The 18,184-nt window shown below is 34.8% G+C and overlaps 1 protein-coding gene and 1 pseudogene across 1 annotated transcript in view; one reads left to right on the top strand and one right to left on the bottom strand.

Annotated features, from left to right (window-relative positions):
* Positions 1–2,188: 2,188 nt before the first annotated feature.
* Positions 2,189–11,539, top strand: LOC148094075 (large ribosomal subunit protein eL29-like; annotated as a pseudogene).
* Positions 11,540–15,956: 4,417 nt separating this feature from the next.
* The window catches only part of EXOC5 (exocyst complex component 5), a 42,689-nt gene continuing 40,461 nt past the window's right edge, over positions 15,957–18,184 (bottom strand). Inside the window, exon 18 of the mRNA XM_016198173.2 lies at positions 15,957–17,889. Within this exon, the coding sequence (XP_016053659.1) occupies positions 17,701–17,889 (189 nt within the window). The 3' untranslated portion in view covers positions 15,957–17,700. The remainder of the gene's footprint in view (positions 17,890–18,184) is intronic.

Below are 18,184 nucleotides of genomic sequence, written 5' to 3'. Positions count from 1 at the left end.
TCTCAATTTTTCCATGATTGTAAGTCAAAGGACAAAAAGTAATATGAAAAAAACATGCCTTGCATTGAAGATGCTCTCTCTCCAGAAAAGTCCTAAGAACAAATTCAAATAGAATTTAAATTCAAAAAAATAAGAAAGAAATGTGCTGACCCTAAATAGAAAATATCTACGGGGGCGGGGGGGGGGGCAAAAGTAAGTTTACTGCTGTGAGTGCACGGAACAGTTTATTCTTGTATTGTTATTTATTAATTATTGTATTATTTTCCATACAAACTACAAACCTACCATTTATTGCCCCACCCTGTATATAACATCACTGAAACACATAAAACCAGATAAAAAAGCATATCATCTTCTTGAATGGAAAGAACTTATTCTAAAAATTCCAAATTAATACACCAATGCATTTGTTTCTATTAGAATCTCCACAGACATGGCAGACAAATTGTGCCTCTCTTCTCTGCTTATCCACATACTCCACTGTCCCATGAAACTTCACTTAAACATAAGTTCAAAGGTGAAATCATTAAGAATTTCAAGGTGATATCAGCAGAGTGTTAAACCGAGTACAGTCCCTTCTGGGCATGAGCTACACAGATTGCACACATATAAAACTGACCCTGTCGTCCCCACCTCCATATTTAAAATGGAAACTATTCCCTGCCATATCTCTTTTTTCTGCACACCCAACCTATTTTTCCCCAAAGCACTTATCTTCTAATATATCATAGAATTTACTTATTAATTATATTGATTGGCTTCTGCTGCTAGAAAATAAGCGCAACATCTGGGATTTTGTTCACTGATGTATCCTATGTGCCTATAACAGTGTCTAAAACATTGTAGGTGTTCAGTAAATATTTATCAAATTGAATGATAAATTGAATGAATGATAAAATGAACCCTCGAGTGCTGATAGGGCCTCTATCCTAGACCAATAAAACTCTATGAAGTAGAGCAACAATTTTCAACCTGTGTGCTGCAAGAATTCTTAAAACATGCAATACCTATTTCCCTCTTTTCTCTTATATTGTCAAAAAAAAAAAAAAAAAAGACAACTGCCAACATAATAGCTGTCCGGTTGTGAATGAATCAAAATTATACCTATTTTTTTTTGTTAGATCAACAAAATATATATTTTTGGTGTCAGCAGCATTTTGGTAGTGTGTGCCATGAGATAAAAAAAGTTGAAAATAGCTGAGGTAGAGTTTTGTGGTGATCCCTCACTGGAAATGTGCTGCATTGACTTCTAAACTTCGGGCATCCTTCCATGAAGAGCAAAGGAGACACTGGGCCTCTCCACTCACATGCCTGTGTTGCTGCTCATTTGCAGGTTTGTTAACTGGGCAAAAATAACCTTAAAATGGGCCCAAGTTGTCTTTATTGCCCATCGTTGAACCTGGACTAAGCTTAGGGTCTGGCCTTGCCCCACATTTAGGCAACGTTATTACCAGTTGGCCTATTAATTCTTACCCACTGGCTCTAAATAGCAAAGGAAAGACTCCCTCAATGTTTTATGTTGGCTCAGGTATTTCCAACCTCTGCTCATGCTATGAAGAGCCACATCAATATTCAAAACTTGCTGCATACTTAAGTATGAAAAGTATTTCTTTAAGTGTAAGAACAAGTTTGAGAAGCTACACCAATCAAAATCCATGATATGACTATTAACAGAGTTAGGCTCTAAGCAGTATTGGGATTTTTCACTTTTTAAGTGTTCTGGTTTTATGAAATGATCTGGCTTTTGGGGTTGCTGGGTAGTTTGGATTCCTGGTAGTAGATAAATCCATTATATTATGAGATATACCCTTTGGGGAAAATTATCTAGAATAGGCTCTTGTTACATGAAATTAGGAGTTCATCAGTTGATCTTGGAGAAACATGTGTAGTCATTGTAAATCCAAATTCAGATGTTATAATCTGAGCAGCTGGTTTTGCAAGAAATATAACATGGTGGTTAAGAGTACAGGTATGAATGCCTGACTGCCATGTTCAATCCTGTCTCTGTTTACCCCTACCTGGGTGGACTTACACTGGGCTTCTCCATGCCTCGACTCTTTCATCCATAAAAGGTGATGACAATATTACTATCTATCTCACAGAGGTTTTGTATAGATTGAATGTACTATTAAAATTACATCTGGTTCTGGTCCCAGGCGCTTCAGGAGCCGCGGGCTTGGGCGCAGAGATGGCCAAGTCCAAGAACCACACTATGCACAACCAGTCCCGAAAATGGCACAGAAATGGCATCATGAAACCCCGATCACAAAGATACGAATCTCTTAAGGGGGGACCCCAAGTTCCTAAGGAACATGCGCTTTGCCATGAAGCACAACAAGGGCCTGAAGATGCAGGCCAACAACGCCAAGGCCATGAGCGCACGCGCCGAGGCTAGAAGGCCTCGTAAAGCCCGAGGTCAAGCCCAGGATCCCAAAGGGCGGCAGCCACAAGCGCAGTCGACTTGCCTGCGTCGCTCACCCCAAGCTTGGGAAACGCGCTCGTGCCCGCATCGCCAAGGGTCTCAGGCTGTGCCAGCCAAAGGCCAAGGCCAAGGCTCCAAACCAGCCCCAGGCTGCAGGTGCAGGTGCAGCCCCAGCTTCAGCTCAGGCTCCAGCTCCCAAAAGTGCCCAGGCCCCAGCTCCCAAAGGTGCCCAGGCCCCGGCTCCCAAAGGTGCCCAGGCCCGACTCCCAAAGGTGCCCAGGCCCCGGCTCCCAAAGGTGCCCAGGCCCCCACGAAGGCTCCACAGTAGAGAGAGGCCTGTGTCTGCAGATGTGAGGACAGAAGGACTGATGCGACACCCCTCCCCCCCCCGGGTTACTGTCTGCATGGAGCTGGTGTCCTCCTGTGCTATTTGTACAAATAAACCTGAGTCAGGATCTGTCAGAAGAAAAAAAAATTACATCTGGCACAAAGTAAGTGCTCTATGAGTGTTAGCTATCAACATTAGTATTTCTGTTTAGTAGCTAGATATGGTGTTGGCTGTGCTGAGCTCTTGAAGCGCTAGAGAAATGCTTTTCCTAAATGCAGATTTAGATAGAACTCTCAGTGTTCCTATGTGGTGTTATTCAAATAAACTAATTTGAGCTTTGAGAAATCCACTGTACAGTGACTGGCCTTCAGGTCCCTCTCTCAATCATTTTAAAGCAGAAAACTAAATGGGCCTTGGAATGTGGGGAGTGTGGGGGTGGGGCAGAAAGAACCTCTTTTTTGAGTCTGGATTTGGAGCATGGATGTTCTTGGAGAGTTTTGTTGATGGGCGTTAAATTGGGAGCCTGAGCAACTCCACAGGGTCCCTGATACTGAATTTCAGGCTCTTGAATCTAAGAAAAATCACTGCCAATGGCAGACTAAATCACTTTTGGAGCTGTTCTTTGGTTAGCCCCCAAGCATGCAGGAAAGCTTTATTAACCACTGGGACCTTAATTGGGGGGAATTCAAAGTATTAGACTGAAATTGTAACATTTTAATATTTTTTAATTGACTTTTTGTTACCAAGCCAGTAAAGCTGGAGTACACAACACTATATGTTTCTAGTTATATAGTTCTGTAATGTTTGCAGTATTTATAGCATGTATACATTACTTTTGAAATGAGAAAAGAGAAAAAATATTATATATACATGTGTTTTAGTCCACCTCCTCAAAAATTATTATAGTAGGGTCCTATCCTTTGAGGTCAGATGATCTTAATTATTCGACAAACAGCCCAATCCAGAAAGCTCTAGAAAATGTGCCTCTGAATCCCACAGTATTTTTAACAGCACCAGTAAAGGCTATGAGTACAAAACTGAAGTAGTTCTGTTACATTCAATCACTTTCTTTCAAGTACCCTTTTTATTAAAATATAACTTAAATTCAGAAAGTGCACAAATTATAAAAGTACTTCTCTATAAATTATTAAAAGTGAACAGTCTTGTGTAACTGTGCCCAAGTAAGAATATCACACCCCAGAAGCTATGCTCTTGAGACACTACCCTCCTTTCCATCTCCTCAAAGGAGAAGAGTAGAATTGCTGGGTATGCACATGCAGCAGAAAATAGCAAATAATTATCCAAAGAGCAATATATCTGTCCCCACTAAAAACGTATATGAATTCCTCCTGCTTCCCATTTGCCAACTCATGGACTTGTCAAGTTTAATTTTTTGCCATTCTGGGGAATATGTAATGGTATCGTATTGTGCACGTGTTCTTTTAAAAGGTTTAATCTTTATTGTTGAAACTATTAAAGATGCCCCCCCCACCACCCTTTTTGGTTTTAATTTGCAATTCCCTGGTAACTAGTAAGGTTGAGCACCTTTTCATATGCCTATTGAGCACTGGATAACCTCTTTTGTAAATTATTTCAAATCTCTTGCCCATTTTTCCTATTGGAATATCTTTTTCTTAATAATTTGTAGAAACTTCTCATATATTTTGAATATGAATCTTTTTTCAATTATGCATAGTGCAAATATTTTTCCTACCTTTTTGCCTTTTCAATTTAACTCCCAACAAATTTCTTCAAGAATCTTCATCCCTTTAAATCTAGTTCCCAAACCTCTAGGCCCCAGATTCAGAGGCTTTCTGTCCTAACCTCCTCACTCCTAATTGCAAAATCCATTCATTTTCATGCCTTAGCATGTTTGGAAGTTTCTAATTTAAATGTAATCCAACCTAGAGTTAATTCTTTTTATTTGCAAAGATATTTTTGCCTATACAATCATGTAGATAGTTGCCTGTTACCTTCTAGAAGCTTTATTTTTCACATTTAGGTGCATAATCCACTTGGATCTTATTTTTGTGAATGGTTAAGTAGGGAGATCAAGATTCACATATACATATACTCCTCAGCACGAATTTTATAATAAATCAAGTATCCATGTATGTGTTAGTCTATTTCTGGACCATCTATTCTGCTCAAGTGGTCTATTTTTCTATTCTCTGGTCAATATTACAGTCTTAATTATCGTAACTTTGTAGTAAGTGTTAGCATCTAGTGATGAAAGTTCTCCCAACTTTTTCTTCTCTAAGAATATCTTGGCTATTATTGAACCTCAGCATTTCCATATAAATTTTAGAATCAGCCTGTCAATTTCCACAAGCTAGCTGAAATTTTAGTTAGGATTTTATGAAATCTGTAGATTACTTTGTGGAAAACTGGTAATATTGAATCTTCTGATCCGTAAGTACACATTTTAATGCCTTTCTGTTTTACAGTCTTATTCATAGATGTCTTACATGTCTTTCACTAGCTTTATTCTTAGGTATTTGATGTTTTTGTAATAAGTATTTAAAATTTTCAAATTGTTTATTGGTATAAATAATTTGCATAGTTAATTTGTAGTATATTGATTGTGAATCCAACCACCTTGCTAAAGTTACTTATGATACCTTATCTGTAGACTCTTTGGACTATGTATACAAACACATCATCTGCAAATGAGTTTTATTTCTTCCTGTCTGCCTTAACTCTTTTTGTTGCATTATTGCCTTGATTAGAATCTCCATTACAATATTAAACAGCATCTTTGCCTCATTACTGATGTTGGGAATATTGCTTTCAGTATTTTTACCATTGTTTGCTACATACAAGAGTGGGCAAAGTAGGTTTATAGTTGTGAGTACACGAGTTTATTCTTGTGTTATTTCATTATTGTATTATATTACAACTGTAATTCTACTTTTGCCCACCCATGTAACTTTTTTGTGGATACTGTCAGTTTAAGGAAATTCCTTTTAATTCCTAATTTGCAAAGTGGTATTATCATCAATAGGTATTGAATTTAATGTTTTTTCTGCTTCTTGAGGTAATTTTCCCCTTAATTCTGTTAATATGGTAAACTTCATTGATTTTCAAATATTTGATCAACTTTGTATACTTAAAATAAAGCAATATGGTTGTGATGGTTGTGATATATTTTCCTTTTTGTATATCACTGAGTTTGGATTTTTAATGTTTTGTTTAGGATTTTAGCATCTAGGCTCATTAGATTGTTTTTAATTTTCCCTTTCTTACAATGTCTTTGTTTTTGGCATCAAGGTTATGCTGGTATCATGTGCTGAAAATTTCTTCCTCCTTTTCTATTGTTTGTGAAAAATTGGTATTGTTTCTTCCTTTAATGTTTAGAGGAATTAAACATAGAAGTCATCTGAGCTTAAGTCTTCTTCACAGCAAAGTCTTCAATTATATATTCTATTTTAAATAGATATTAAATTGTTAATGTTTTCTATTTTATATCATTGTTATTCAGTTTTTAAATTTTTTTGAAGTGTAACCATTTAATCTAATTTTTAGTCTACTGGCAAAATGGTCATATTAACCATTTGTTTTCCTTTTGTCCATAGAACATGTACAGAAGTTTCCCTCTTTTTTTTTAATGAATCTTTATTGATTTCACAGAGAGAGGGAGAGGGAGAGAAACATCAATGACGAGAGAGTCATTGACCAGCTGCCTCCTGCACGCCCTGCTGGGGATCAAACCCGCAACCCGGGCATGTGCCCTACCGGGAATTGAACCGCGATCTCCTGGATCCTAAGTCGATGCTCAGCTGCTGAGCCACGCTGGCCAGGCTCCCTCTTCTTTTCTGATATTGGTTGGTTCTGCTTTCTATTTTTCCTAATCAGTTCTTGCAGAGGCCTATCAGTTTCATTAGTCTTTTCAGAAAACCAATTTTTTTACTATTAAATTTATTGGGGTGACATTTGATGTGTACAACTCTAGGTATGGTACATCACCGGTATACTACATTGTGCTCACCACCCCAAGTCAAATCTTCTTCTGTCACCTTATATTTGACCCCTTTAATCCTCTACTACCCCTCCACCCCCCTTCCCACTGGTAACCACCATACTATTGTCTGTCTGAGTTTTGTCTTGTCATTTGTTACTTTTGTTTTATATACTACTCAGCCATAAGAAAAGAGAAAAAGAATCATAAAGACTTCAGTCATATGTGGGATATAAAACATTTTTTACTGATCCCCTCTCCTGTATGCTTTATATTTTATTTTCCTTTTTTCCTATTTATTTTGATGCTTTAACCTTTTTAAATGGATATTTAAATTGTTTTCACCTTTGTTTCTTTTCCAATATATTCACTTAAGGCTTTACATTTTTCTGTATGGATTACTTTAGCTGCATCCCACAAGTTCTGATGTTGTATTTTTACCATTCAGTTCAAATATTTTCTTTTATTGTAATTTTTTGACTTCTGAGTTAGGAATTAGTTTCCAAGTGTAAGAAAAAAATTTTAGTAAACTTTTATTTCTAGCTTAATTCCACTGTGGTCACAGAACATACTATGAGTAATTTCAAAAATTTGAAAACTTGTTAGGACATTAGAGTTTAGTACATAATCAATTTTGTAAATTTCTATGTGCACTTTAAGTAAACGTGTATCCTGCGGTTATATGTGACTACCACTTACTTTATAATCTCCTTTATAGAAAAATCAAATTATCAAAATATATTTTAAAGACACATCTCTTTACTGATGAAAGTTAAATATGCATTAAAATTAAAATATTTACTAAATATTTCAGAATTTTAATGAAATTTGTATTCACAAATTTCTTAGTTAAAAACATTCAATATTCTGTAAATGTTCTTTTGATCAAAGACGTTAGTAATCACAATGAAAATAACTTGATTTAATTGTTAATAAAATTGCTAAAGCAGAATAGAAAGCATCTGAAATATAAGAATGACAGTACATGGGGTTTTATCCTATCAGATTTAGAAATAAATTACTCTGGAGGATTCTGCTAATCCTTTGGTTAACTAGTAGCCTGCCTTAAACAACCAAGTTATGTCAAACTTCTAAAAGAACCAAAAATATGTTCTCAAAATATCTATCTGAAATCCATCAAATATAAGAAAATTAGTTTATGGTATACCCATAATCTGCAATTACATTTTCCACATACCATTGCCAAGGAGTCATTTTTGTTAACCTTGCTGGGATGTTTTCTTTGGGAATGCAGTTAAATATACTGGCTAAGAACTATGTTATAGATCTGCAGTGTCTTCCCAGAAGTTACCCAACATCCTCAGAATTAAAATGAAAAATTCTGTCTCTGAAGCAGGAATCAAGGTGTAAAGCACTCCTAGTTTGTAAACAGTCCAACTATAAGAAGTCATCTACATATTTCCCAATTTAAGCTTTCTAAAAGGACTGACTTCAGGGGGAAACAGGTGTCATTCCACTTGAGTCTATCCATTATGTCCATACACTAAAATGTTAGAGAGTTTTGGGGTTTTTTTGCTTTAAGAAAACTAAACAATTATATATTTGTCAAATAATGTATTATTCAAATTTTAAAACCACTCCCCTGTTCCAAAGACATAAAGGAAAATGGGTTTTCTTCTGCCACATTTCTAGTATTACCAAGGAAAACAATGCAGATTAAAAAGTTTAAAATTTTTTACATAACCTTAACTAAGTTCTCCTGGTAAGAGAATAGATGTTCTTCAATCACTCACTGACATTCCCCCTAAATCTGTCTGCTAATGTATATAATGTAAGTCAATAATTGGTATTCACCAAGATATGTAAGCTAAGAATCTTATAAATCTCTGATTCCTTCTCTCCCTTGCCCTCCACAGCCAATAAGTAACAATTAGCAAGTCCTATCGGTTTAATCTTCCAAGTGTTCCCAGAATCCACCAACTCCTCTAGTTCAGGCCTTCAACATCCAGATGAATGCAATGGCTCACCTTCTGCTTTCTCCACTCATCCAATGCATACATTTCTATCAGTCATCTTTTTAAAGCTGTTCATGTCATTCACCTAAATCATCAATAGTTGGTTCTGTTCATGACAACACTTAAGACTCTTAATAAGCTAACCCCATTCCAGCTTCAAATGCCTTTTTGGATAGACCATAGGAGTGTAGGAGTCCTTCCATTCAGTGAATGTACCGGTGACTCGAGCACCACACCTTTGTGAGTCTCTTCCACCTGGAATGCCCTTTCTCTGCCCCATTTCCTGAAATGCTCCTTGCCTTTGTAAAGTCCAGCTGAAACATAACCTCCTTTTGTGAAATCTTCTCAGAGGTAATAGAACAAAATGGTTAACACACTGGCTCTGGAAGCCTTCGGGTACAGTTTAAATTCTGACACTTTTTAGATATATAACCTTGGCCAAGTTATCTAACTTCTCTGTGCCTCAGTTCCCTCACTTCCAAAATGAGAATAATAGTAGTACCCAAGTCCCAGTGTGAGAAGTACAATATGTTCTTAGCAAGATGCCTGACACTTAGGTATTTAATAAAAAAACAAAAGAACAGCTTTAATTACTTACCCTACCCCCTACTAGCCCATAAATTCAATAACTGTTTCCTCTGGGCTCTTACAGCACCTGGTTCCATGCTACTATTATGGCACTTATTAGAGAGTACTATAATTTGTTGGAAATATTAACTCCCTCACTAGGCTAGACTCATGATGACAGAATCTTTGTAGTATTTATCTTGTTATCCCTAACTTTTAATGTAGTGCCTGACAAAAAATAGAATTTCAATGTTTGTCAGATGAAGAGTGACTGAATGAAGTGATCCCACATAGGAATGGAAACTCCTTCAAAAAGCTAATAGAAGTAGTAAGGATGAAAAATGACCACAAATTTCTTTTCTTCTCACTTGACAATAGTTGCACAAAGTCATATAATTAGTAAGTAACAAAGCCAAGATGCACATCTGCCATTTGTTTGATTCAAGAGCCTTAGATCTAAATCACAATGGTAGATGGTCACTGCATGCTGGTAGCATTGAGGGAGGATTTGACTTTCAGATATTCTCAGTTGGTCTCAGATATGACTTCTTCAGCTAACTTATTAGAAAGTCTATAACCTCTTAATAGAAAGCCTGCATTTTCTTGCATTTAGGATTATAGAATTTTAGCCCTAGCAGTGATCACAGAGACCTAACAAGGAAACTGAAAGTTGAGTAATTTGCTCTTGTCTATAGACTTCTAGTTAACATAAAGTTTACTTTAATATGCATCAAATACAATCCAAATATAGACTCCTTTCTCGCATAGTCGATCTTAAATGTATTTTTCTCTGATGTTCTCTGTCATTAATTAGCAACTTACTCTTACATTACAGGAGGTATATTATAGAAAAACATACAGCATGCATTTGAAATTTAATTCCTTCAAAATATAAGTTCCGTGTTTGGGGCACAAACATTTTACCATTCTCAATTCAGCTTTACTGATTTGCTCACTACAGTAAAAGAAAAACACACCAAAAAACAGCTTCTGAACAATGAAATTATGAGTAACTTTTATTTAGAATTTAAAAAATTTTACATGTTTTCTCTAATAACTGTTTTAATTCCTCCAACTTTGCCCTAAACCCAAAGCTTTGGTGGAGGAATGGGGTGAGGAAGCCCTCCTCCTGAGTGAAGAGGAGAAAAACCCAATAGGGAGTGTTAGAGTTCAAGGTGGGTGAGGAGGTGTCACACAAAGGAGTGTGTGTGTGTTTACATTCAAATATGTATGTGCGCTGTACACACACATGAAGCCCCCTAGCACTGTCCACTGAGGAGTGAGGGCAGTGGCACCCCAATCATAATAAGCACATCTCACACAAATCGTGGCTTCTAAATATCAATTTTCTCTAAAAGGTGTAAAAATGGCTGATTCCCAAGCTGAGACAAGGCAGGTACAAGAAGAGTTTGGCAAATTCTGCACCCAAAAGAAAAAAATGATGATAACATGTCAAAAGGACACAGGAGCCAACGTGAAAGGAGCTCCCACTGGCCAAATGTGGGACAATTGAAAGTAAAAAGAAATTAACAGATAATCCACTGACTAGAAAACCACAAATCTCTACTAATATTAATAAATTAAATTTTGATTAAGAGCAAGATACATACATAGCTTAAAACTATCTCCCCACAAAATACTCAAGAGGGAAAAGCAGTAAATTTACAGTGAAGGAGCTTGATAGGTAGTACCTTAACCAACTAATCAAAATGAACATCATCAGAAATGAGGCAAGTTGAAATTGCACACTACCTGATAGGATGCAATGAGAACACAAATTTGCTTCTGTAATATCCCTGCCAAAAAAGCACAGCTGGAATCTAATCATGAGTAAACGTGTAAATCCAAACTTAAGGACAGACATTTTACAAAATAACTGGCCTATAGTCCACAGAAGTGCTGAGAGTAACTAAAGTCAAGGAAGGACTGGGGAACTGTTCCAGAGTGAAAGAAACAAGAGAACTTACAATCTGAGTTAACACATGATTTTGAACTGAATCATTAGAAAACATACATTATTGGGACAATTAGTGAAACCTGAATGGTGTGTAGGGATTAGCTGGGAGTAATAAAATCAATGTTAACTTCCTGACTTTGATGGTTGTATTGTAGAAGAATTCCTTCTTTCTGGATATACAAAAGTACTGAAAGGTGATATGGCATCATGACAGCAACTTAGTCTCAAAGTGGAAATTATTATTTGTACAGTATTTACCACCTTTCTGTAAGTTTGAGACTGTTTCAAAAATTTTTCTTTAGAAAGCCGAATGCAGAGAACCAATCCATAGATTCTTATTCTTGAAAAAGGAATTCATGATATTTAACTCTAAAAAAAATAACTTTAATTATGATGGATGGACTTCGTCCAACTCCCGTGTCCACTGTGCACACAAGTTCTTCAAAAAACTTTTAATTTTGTGTCATTAATTCACCCCAAAACTTTTCTCACAAATAACTTTCAAAATCTCATTTAAACATGCTCACACATGAGCACATGCACACATACACACACACACACACATTTCCTGTTAGGATAGTGACATGTTCATAGGTGTTCAGTAGAGAGAAGCTATGTGAGTTCTATTTTTAAAATCAAACAAAAATGTAGGTATTACTATAAAAATAACATCTCCCCCATGTGGCAAAAATTAAAAATACATCCCAAAAAGCCTAATATAGAGGCACTTAGTATTATTCCTTATAAAGTATTTTCACATAATTTCATGTGAATCCTCTAAATAGCACACAGCATTTGCAAACAATATACTTAGAGGTAGTTTCACAGTTTTCTTTAGGTCAGCATTTTCCAAATTCTATTTGGATAATATTCTCTATAGCAAAAAGCTGCAGGTTTAATAGAACTGCCATAACAAAACACCAGAGTTCAAAGGAACCAAATTTACCCACAGTATAAAGATTAAAATGATAGGCAGGCAAAAAGGGATGGCCTCATTCAAAAGTACCTGCCTATTTAAGATAACAGGGGCATCAAGAAGGCTTCCTACCTCTCCAAGATTAATCTAAAAAATTTGAAAGTCCACCACTGGGTATTAATTCCTTGGGAGTTGGTTCCATCCAATCTTCAGGCTTAGTTTATTAATATGAAGATACTCTGGAAGGGATAAAACATTTTCTTTCACTTAAAATTGCCAATGGTGAAAACAAGAAGTAGTCACTCATCTGAGCTATAAATGAAACTTATTCTAGAGTTCTTTTATTCTTAACCCTCTATACTTCTCCCTATTAAGTCACTAGTCACTGATAATTCTGTTTTACTGACCTTCCAGTGATTATAAAGTAATTTAAATGGTTTATGAAAGTAAACTTAATTCCAGTTTCAGACTTTTAAATTAAAAGTGGCTCAGTTGACTACTGTCTCTTCAACACAGTAGTATAAATATTAGTATCTGGGCTAAAATGAATTGTTGACCATCTTAATACATGTTGCACAGTACATATTAATATAGAAAAATACATGTTATCAGCAACATAATGTTGACCATGTTCTAATCCATTCCACCTGCTCAAATATTAGTGCAAATAATTATATATTTGTAATGCATCACTGCTGCCTAGTGCAAATCTATGCCTTCTGAATAAATGACTTTCCTCTGAGGTTGTTTGCTATTGGAGTATGATGTAATATATTCACATTTAAATTGGCTTTGTATGGTGAGGCAGACTGCAACCTTCTAAACTACTTAGAAAATGAGCAAGTGTGGTTAATTACTTGTCTCTCTCCCCATAAGTGATATTAATTACAAGAATTGAAGTTTACTATTACCTCCCAAATAACAGTGTTAAAGTATATAGGACCTAGTTTAAAAATATCATGGTTATCAGCCTAGCTTCTCCAAGTCACCAATCAAAATTCTTACTCTCTAATATATGATTTCTCTCTCATATACACTTGAGGAATTGTCCCTCCCCTAAATTTGGAAAGAGAAAGGGTTGATCAGTGGCAGAAGTTAAAGCAATTTTTAAAAAGATTAAACATGAAATTTTTGACACATAAAAATGACTACCTGTTCTTAATAAACTGAGTACATTTTCCTTCCAGTATTAGCTATTTAAAAACTACCAATGCACTAAATAATTAACAGAATTGGCAAACTTATGACACTAAAATAGTCTGTTTTTGAAGGCAGAGATAATGGTTTCCTCATATCCTCCAAAGAGCTGTCATTTACTCCCATGTTACAAGATACGATACAAAATACCTGGACTCTTTCTAGTGTAAAAATTATTAAGCAGAAACAGTATTATCATTATGTAAAATAATACTAAGAACTTTTTGATGGAAATATTTCTATTAGGTGCAAACTTAATATTCAATTAAAATTTCTAGACCACTTATAAAATTTTAAAAACCAAATTTAAAAAGTATGATCACACATTGGACGCGTTGAAAAAAAATCCAATAGCAAATGAGATACTCACACTGTATTTCAACTTTATAATCTAAACACTACAGTGAGAAACATTTGATGAAAAGAAAATCGGATTAAGCAAAACTAATGAGCCTATCAAAAAGGACCTATTTAATGTTACATAAGAACTAGATATAGAACATAGAGTGAGGAAGAGTTAGGTTTCAATCTAAGCCTTTTACTAGCTATAGATCTTGAACAAGTCTACTTAACCTTTTTGTGCCTTAGGTGTTTCATCTGTCGAATGGATATAATAGTACCCAACCCCTACGGCTGCTTTGAAATAAAAGGAGATAATATATGCAAAGGGCTTAGCACAGTGCATGGGACTTAAGTCAATAAATGTAGCTATAATTATCTTTATTATGCATCAAAATTTAAAAATTGTTTTTACTTTATGTAGAATTATTTACTCTAACAATATGGATTGGTCTTTTTCTCCAAAGTACACATGTAGTTCAGGACAGACTTTCTCAAGCAGAAAAAGTACTACAGGAACCAAATATAATTAAACTAAGTGGATGAAAGCACAGAATGTTTTGTATCAAATTCTCCATTAGAAATCAGCACTCAGTATATGCTGCTGGAAAACATCTCACATTTCTAAGTCAATGGGCAATATATGGGCAATGTGCAGAATATTTTTGCATTACAAAAAAGTAAAACTCTCAGGTGTGAGCTTTTTAAGTCACTAACAAATTATGCACTGAAAGACCTTAATTACTCTCACACACAGTTCAAGCATGCCTCAGGCACTGCCTTATAAAACATGACCACTTTAAGGGGTTTTGTGGCATTTAAGGAACCAAAATCTCTTTATCTGGATACTTGTAACTATTCAACATCACAGATGAGAAAAAGGCTTTTTAAGGAAGCAGTACATTCCTCTACTTTGAATCAATCTACTGGCTGATAGTTCAATTATTTCACTAAGAGCCAGAAGGCTGATATTCAGACAGTGAAATATTTAAAATGAAAGAAACTAGTCTAAAATATACCATAAATTACTTAGCAGCAATCTTTTTGTTAAAACCTGTTTTTTTCTTTTTAAAATATGTTTTCATTGATTTTTTTTTTTTTTTTAGAGAGAGGGAGGAAGGGAGAGAGAAATATTAATCAGTTGCCTCCTGCAGGCCCCCAACTAGGGATAGAACTTGCAACCCGATGTGTGCCCTGACCAGGAAGGAATCGAACCAGCCGCCTCTTGACCTCTCGGTGCATGGGAAGACGATCAACCAACTGAGCCACACCAGCCAGGGCTCAGCAGCATTCTTTAAAACAAGGAAGGTACTAGGGACTTGCAACCATAGTGATACTCATAAAATGAGGCTAATAACTGTCTTGGAATAGGCAGACAGCCAACTGTCTAAAGATTTCTCCAGCTGTTATTTAATAATTCTTCGTAAGGACTATTTATTCTAGCTATCTTTTTTCAGTATCATAACTTATACAATCTAGACTTCCTTCTTAAACTTGTGTTCTGTATTTCACTTTCTCTACCATTTTATGCAAACATAATATACTCAAGTATTTTGAAAAATAATTAATTTGCAATGTTTTAGAGCATATTTTCAACTTCAAAACATTACCTAAATACTGCCTGTTAGCTCATATGGAACTGCAGAAAATTGCAAAGATTATCCTTATTCAAATGTTGCCTAAAGTTACTAATATACAAAGTTACATTATTGCTACCTAAAATTTTACCATATACATATGAAAAGCGTTTTAATTATTAATCATCTCTTTTGAGCCATAAATTTTGGGCAAAATTTTGTAGTGGCTGTGAATATAAAAATATTTTAAAATTTGCAACATGAATATGAAGAATGCATGTTGCTTTATACAACAAAAAAAATTTTTTCCTTAGAGAATCTATTTAGGTGAAATTTCTAATCTTGGTTATACAGTCAAGTATTTTTCTGTTAAAAAAGGAAGTGAGAAGACCTATGCTATGAAAAAAAAGGAACATCTTAAAAATTTAAATAAAAAATAGTTTATAAAATTCCAATTGGATGTCCTTAAAAGTAAAAAATGAAGTGAAATAAAAAAAAAACCAATTGCAGGGAATTTGTTTATTGAGCATTAATGTTAACACTTCTAAATTAAGTATTCACGTATGCGTCTTCTTTGTCACTGCCCTCTCAATGGACATAATGGAAAATATTGCACAGTACTCAAGCATGGAAATAATTAACAAAATATCTATGCAACAAGTATATGCTGTACATTTAAAAAATTAATCCAAACAAAATAATTTGAAGCGCTTCTCTGATTTGGAAGTCTTAAAATGTTCTCTCATGTTTTATTTGAGGTCCCCCCACCCCATTTTTTACAAATGACACTGTATACAAAGAGTTCAAATAGCCAGTAAAACTACTGTTTTAAAATTGTTGGCTTTAAGTAACAGAGGTATAATTTGAATTCACATCAGAGCTTTCTAAAATGGCAATAGTACAAGCATTTAACTTTCTCTAGTATCCAAAACCTGATCTGGCTCTCCCTTGGCTAAGGAACAGAAAACTAGATAGCCTTCTAAAGCTGCCACAATTTCCTTAAATGCTTTAATAAAAGTTGGCATACTCCATTTCTCTTGCTTACCTTGATAACACTGGGCTAAACAGAAAATGAAGAATAGTCAACAGTAACTTAAAACAGTAGCTAGCTCTAGACCTGTAAGTTTAGGTCAAGTGAATGACTATTCAGAAACATTCTTAAAAGAAAAGTAGTTTTCCAAAATTAGGCCAAAAAGCCTACATTAAGAGAAAAAATGCCAAGAATGAGCTGAACATTAAAGTTTATCTGTTCCTATAAGACTATGAACAACACAATGGAAGCTGAAATACTACATATAGTTAAGAATGCATTCTCACAGAGCAAGTTTATAGAGTAATGGCCTTTTAAAATTTTCACTTGATGTTTAAAATTTTATAAGTGATTTATTATGTCACTATATTAAGCCAATTCAATTAACTATATTCAGTAGGAATTGTTTCAGAAATGCCTTGAAAAAGATAATAACAGAAACTATCAATCTGAAAAGCAACTAACTTTGCAAAGCTCATCTCCAGATTTAGGATATATGTTATCTATCAATTCCAAATTCCTCTTAAAATAGAAGACTATGTGCATACTTAGCTATCCCATCTTATTCCAGTTTAGCATTAAAATAGATAAATTAAAGGATTGCACTGTTGCTAAACACTGTCAATATTTCTCAGATGCACCATTTAGACTATACCTCACTTTTTTTACTTCCGTTATATTAAAATAATGAATAAATATGGTCCTTATGTTAAAGTTCTCCACCTTATCTTAAGTGAAATATAAAATAAGGTAGTTTTATTAATTTCTTGCTAGCAATGACTTAAAATCTGTTTACCAAATAAGAAATAGTAAACTTTAAGTTGTTGGTTTTTTATACCCAGAAAGCAGAAATGTTCTGATCCATTTCTAGTATCTACATAAAACATTTCATCATTTTAGTTTAGTGTATAACATTTTTCTTGAAGTAGTATTATGGTTGTACCTCAGAAAAAATCCAATCAACCAACTACAGAAATTACGCTCAATTGTTAACCTTTTGAAAGAGGCAAAACGTTCTCTAGGAATACCTAAAATAACTTGATTAACAATCACCAGTGCTGAAAAGGTCATTAAAATTGATATAATAAGATGGTGAATTTCCCAATGGAATATGTTAAAGAACATGAACTGGGACACTGGTAACATCTCATCTGCCTTCTGACACTAAGATTTTCTAGGATGAAAACTGTGTAGTTTCTCAGAATTTGAAACTTATATGTTCAAGAATGGTATTAAAAATCAACTTAAGGGGAAAACACAAAATATGACTAGTAGTGTCCAAATTTCAAAAAAATCTCAAGGGTAAGTATGGCTGCTGTTTTCCCAAACAGTCGTTTTTCCACAAAGTGTTGGCTATGTCATAAGAAATCTCCTGTGCTTTCTATTAACCAAGGCCTGCTGAAGTACAACACATTTCCCTTATAAATTCAACCTCAGCTGAAATGTCGAGCAAGGCGAGCAGATCTATAGTCAACACGAAGTTGTACGAAGGAGTGAAGAATGTTCTTGTCCAGATTAGCAAGTTGTTCTCCTGAGCAGACCTGCTTTAAATTATCTGGGGCAACTACCAGAAGATTGCAGAGTGCATGCAGAGTATCAAAAAGCTGTAATACCAGTGGAATCTAAATTGAGATAAGAAAAAACACTTAATTAAAAACTAAAATAACTTCTAGTTTTACAATTAGTTTGTAAATTCTTCTCACGTATATATGTTAGTCTGAACTTACTAATATGGAAGAGTTCAGTATGTTAGAATTTTTAAAGGCTTCTGAAGTGTTAAAACTCAAAGATTTCAGTCAACATAAACTTGGCTATAATCTTTCTGAAAAGATACATATTTTGTCAATTTTCTTCAATAGTAATAATAATTTATACTTTTGTGAACTAGAACTAGTTACATTATTTACCATTTTTCTT

This window comes from Miniopterus natalensis, chromosome 1 (genome assembly GCF_054644295.1).
Source record: "Miniopterus natalensis isolate mMinNat1 chromosome 1, mMinNat1.hap1, whole genome shotgun sequence".
NCBI lineage: Eukaryota > Metazoa > Chordata > Mammalia > Chiroptera > Miniopteridae > Miniopterus > Miniopterus natalensis.
This window is presented reverse-complemented; position numbering and strand designations above follow the sequence as displayed.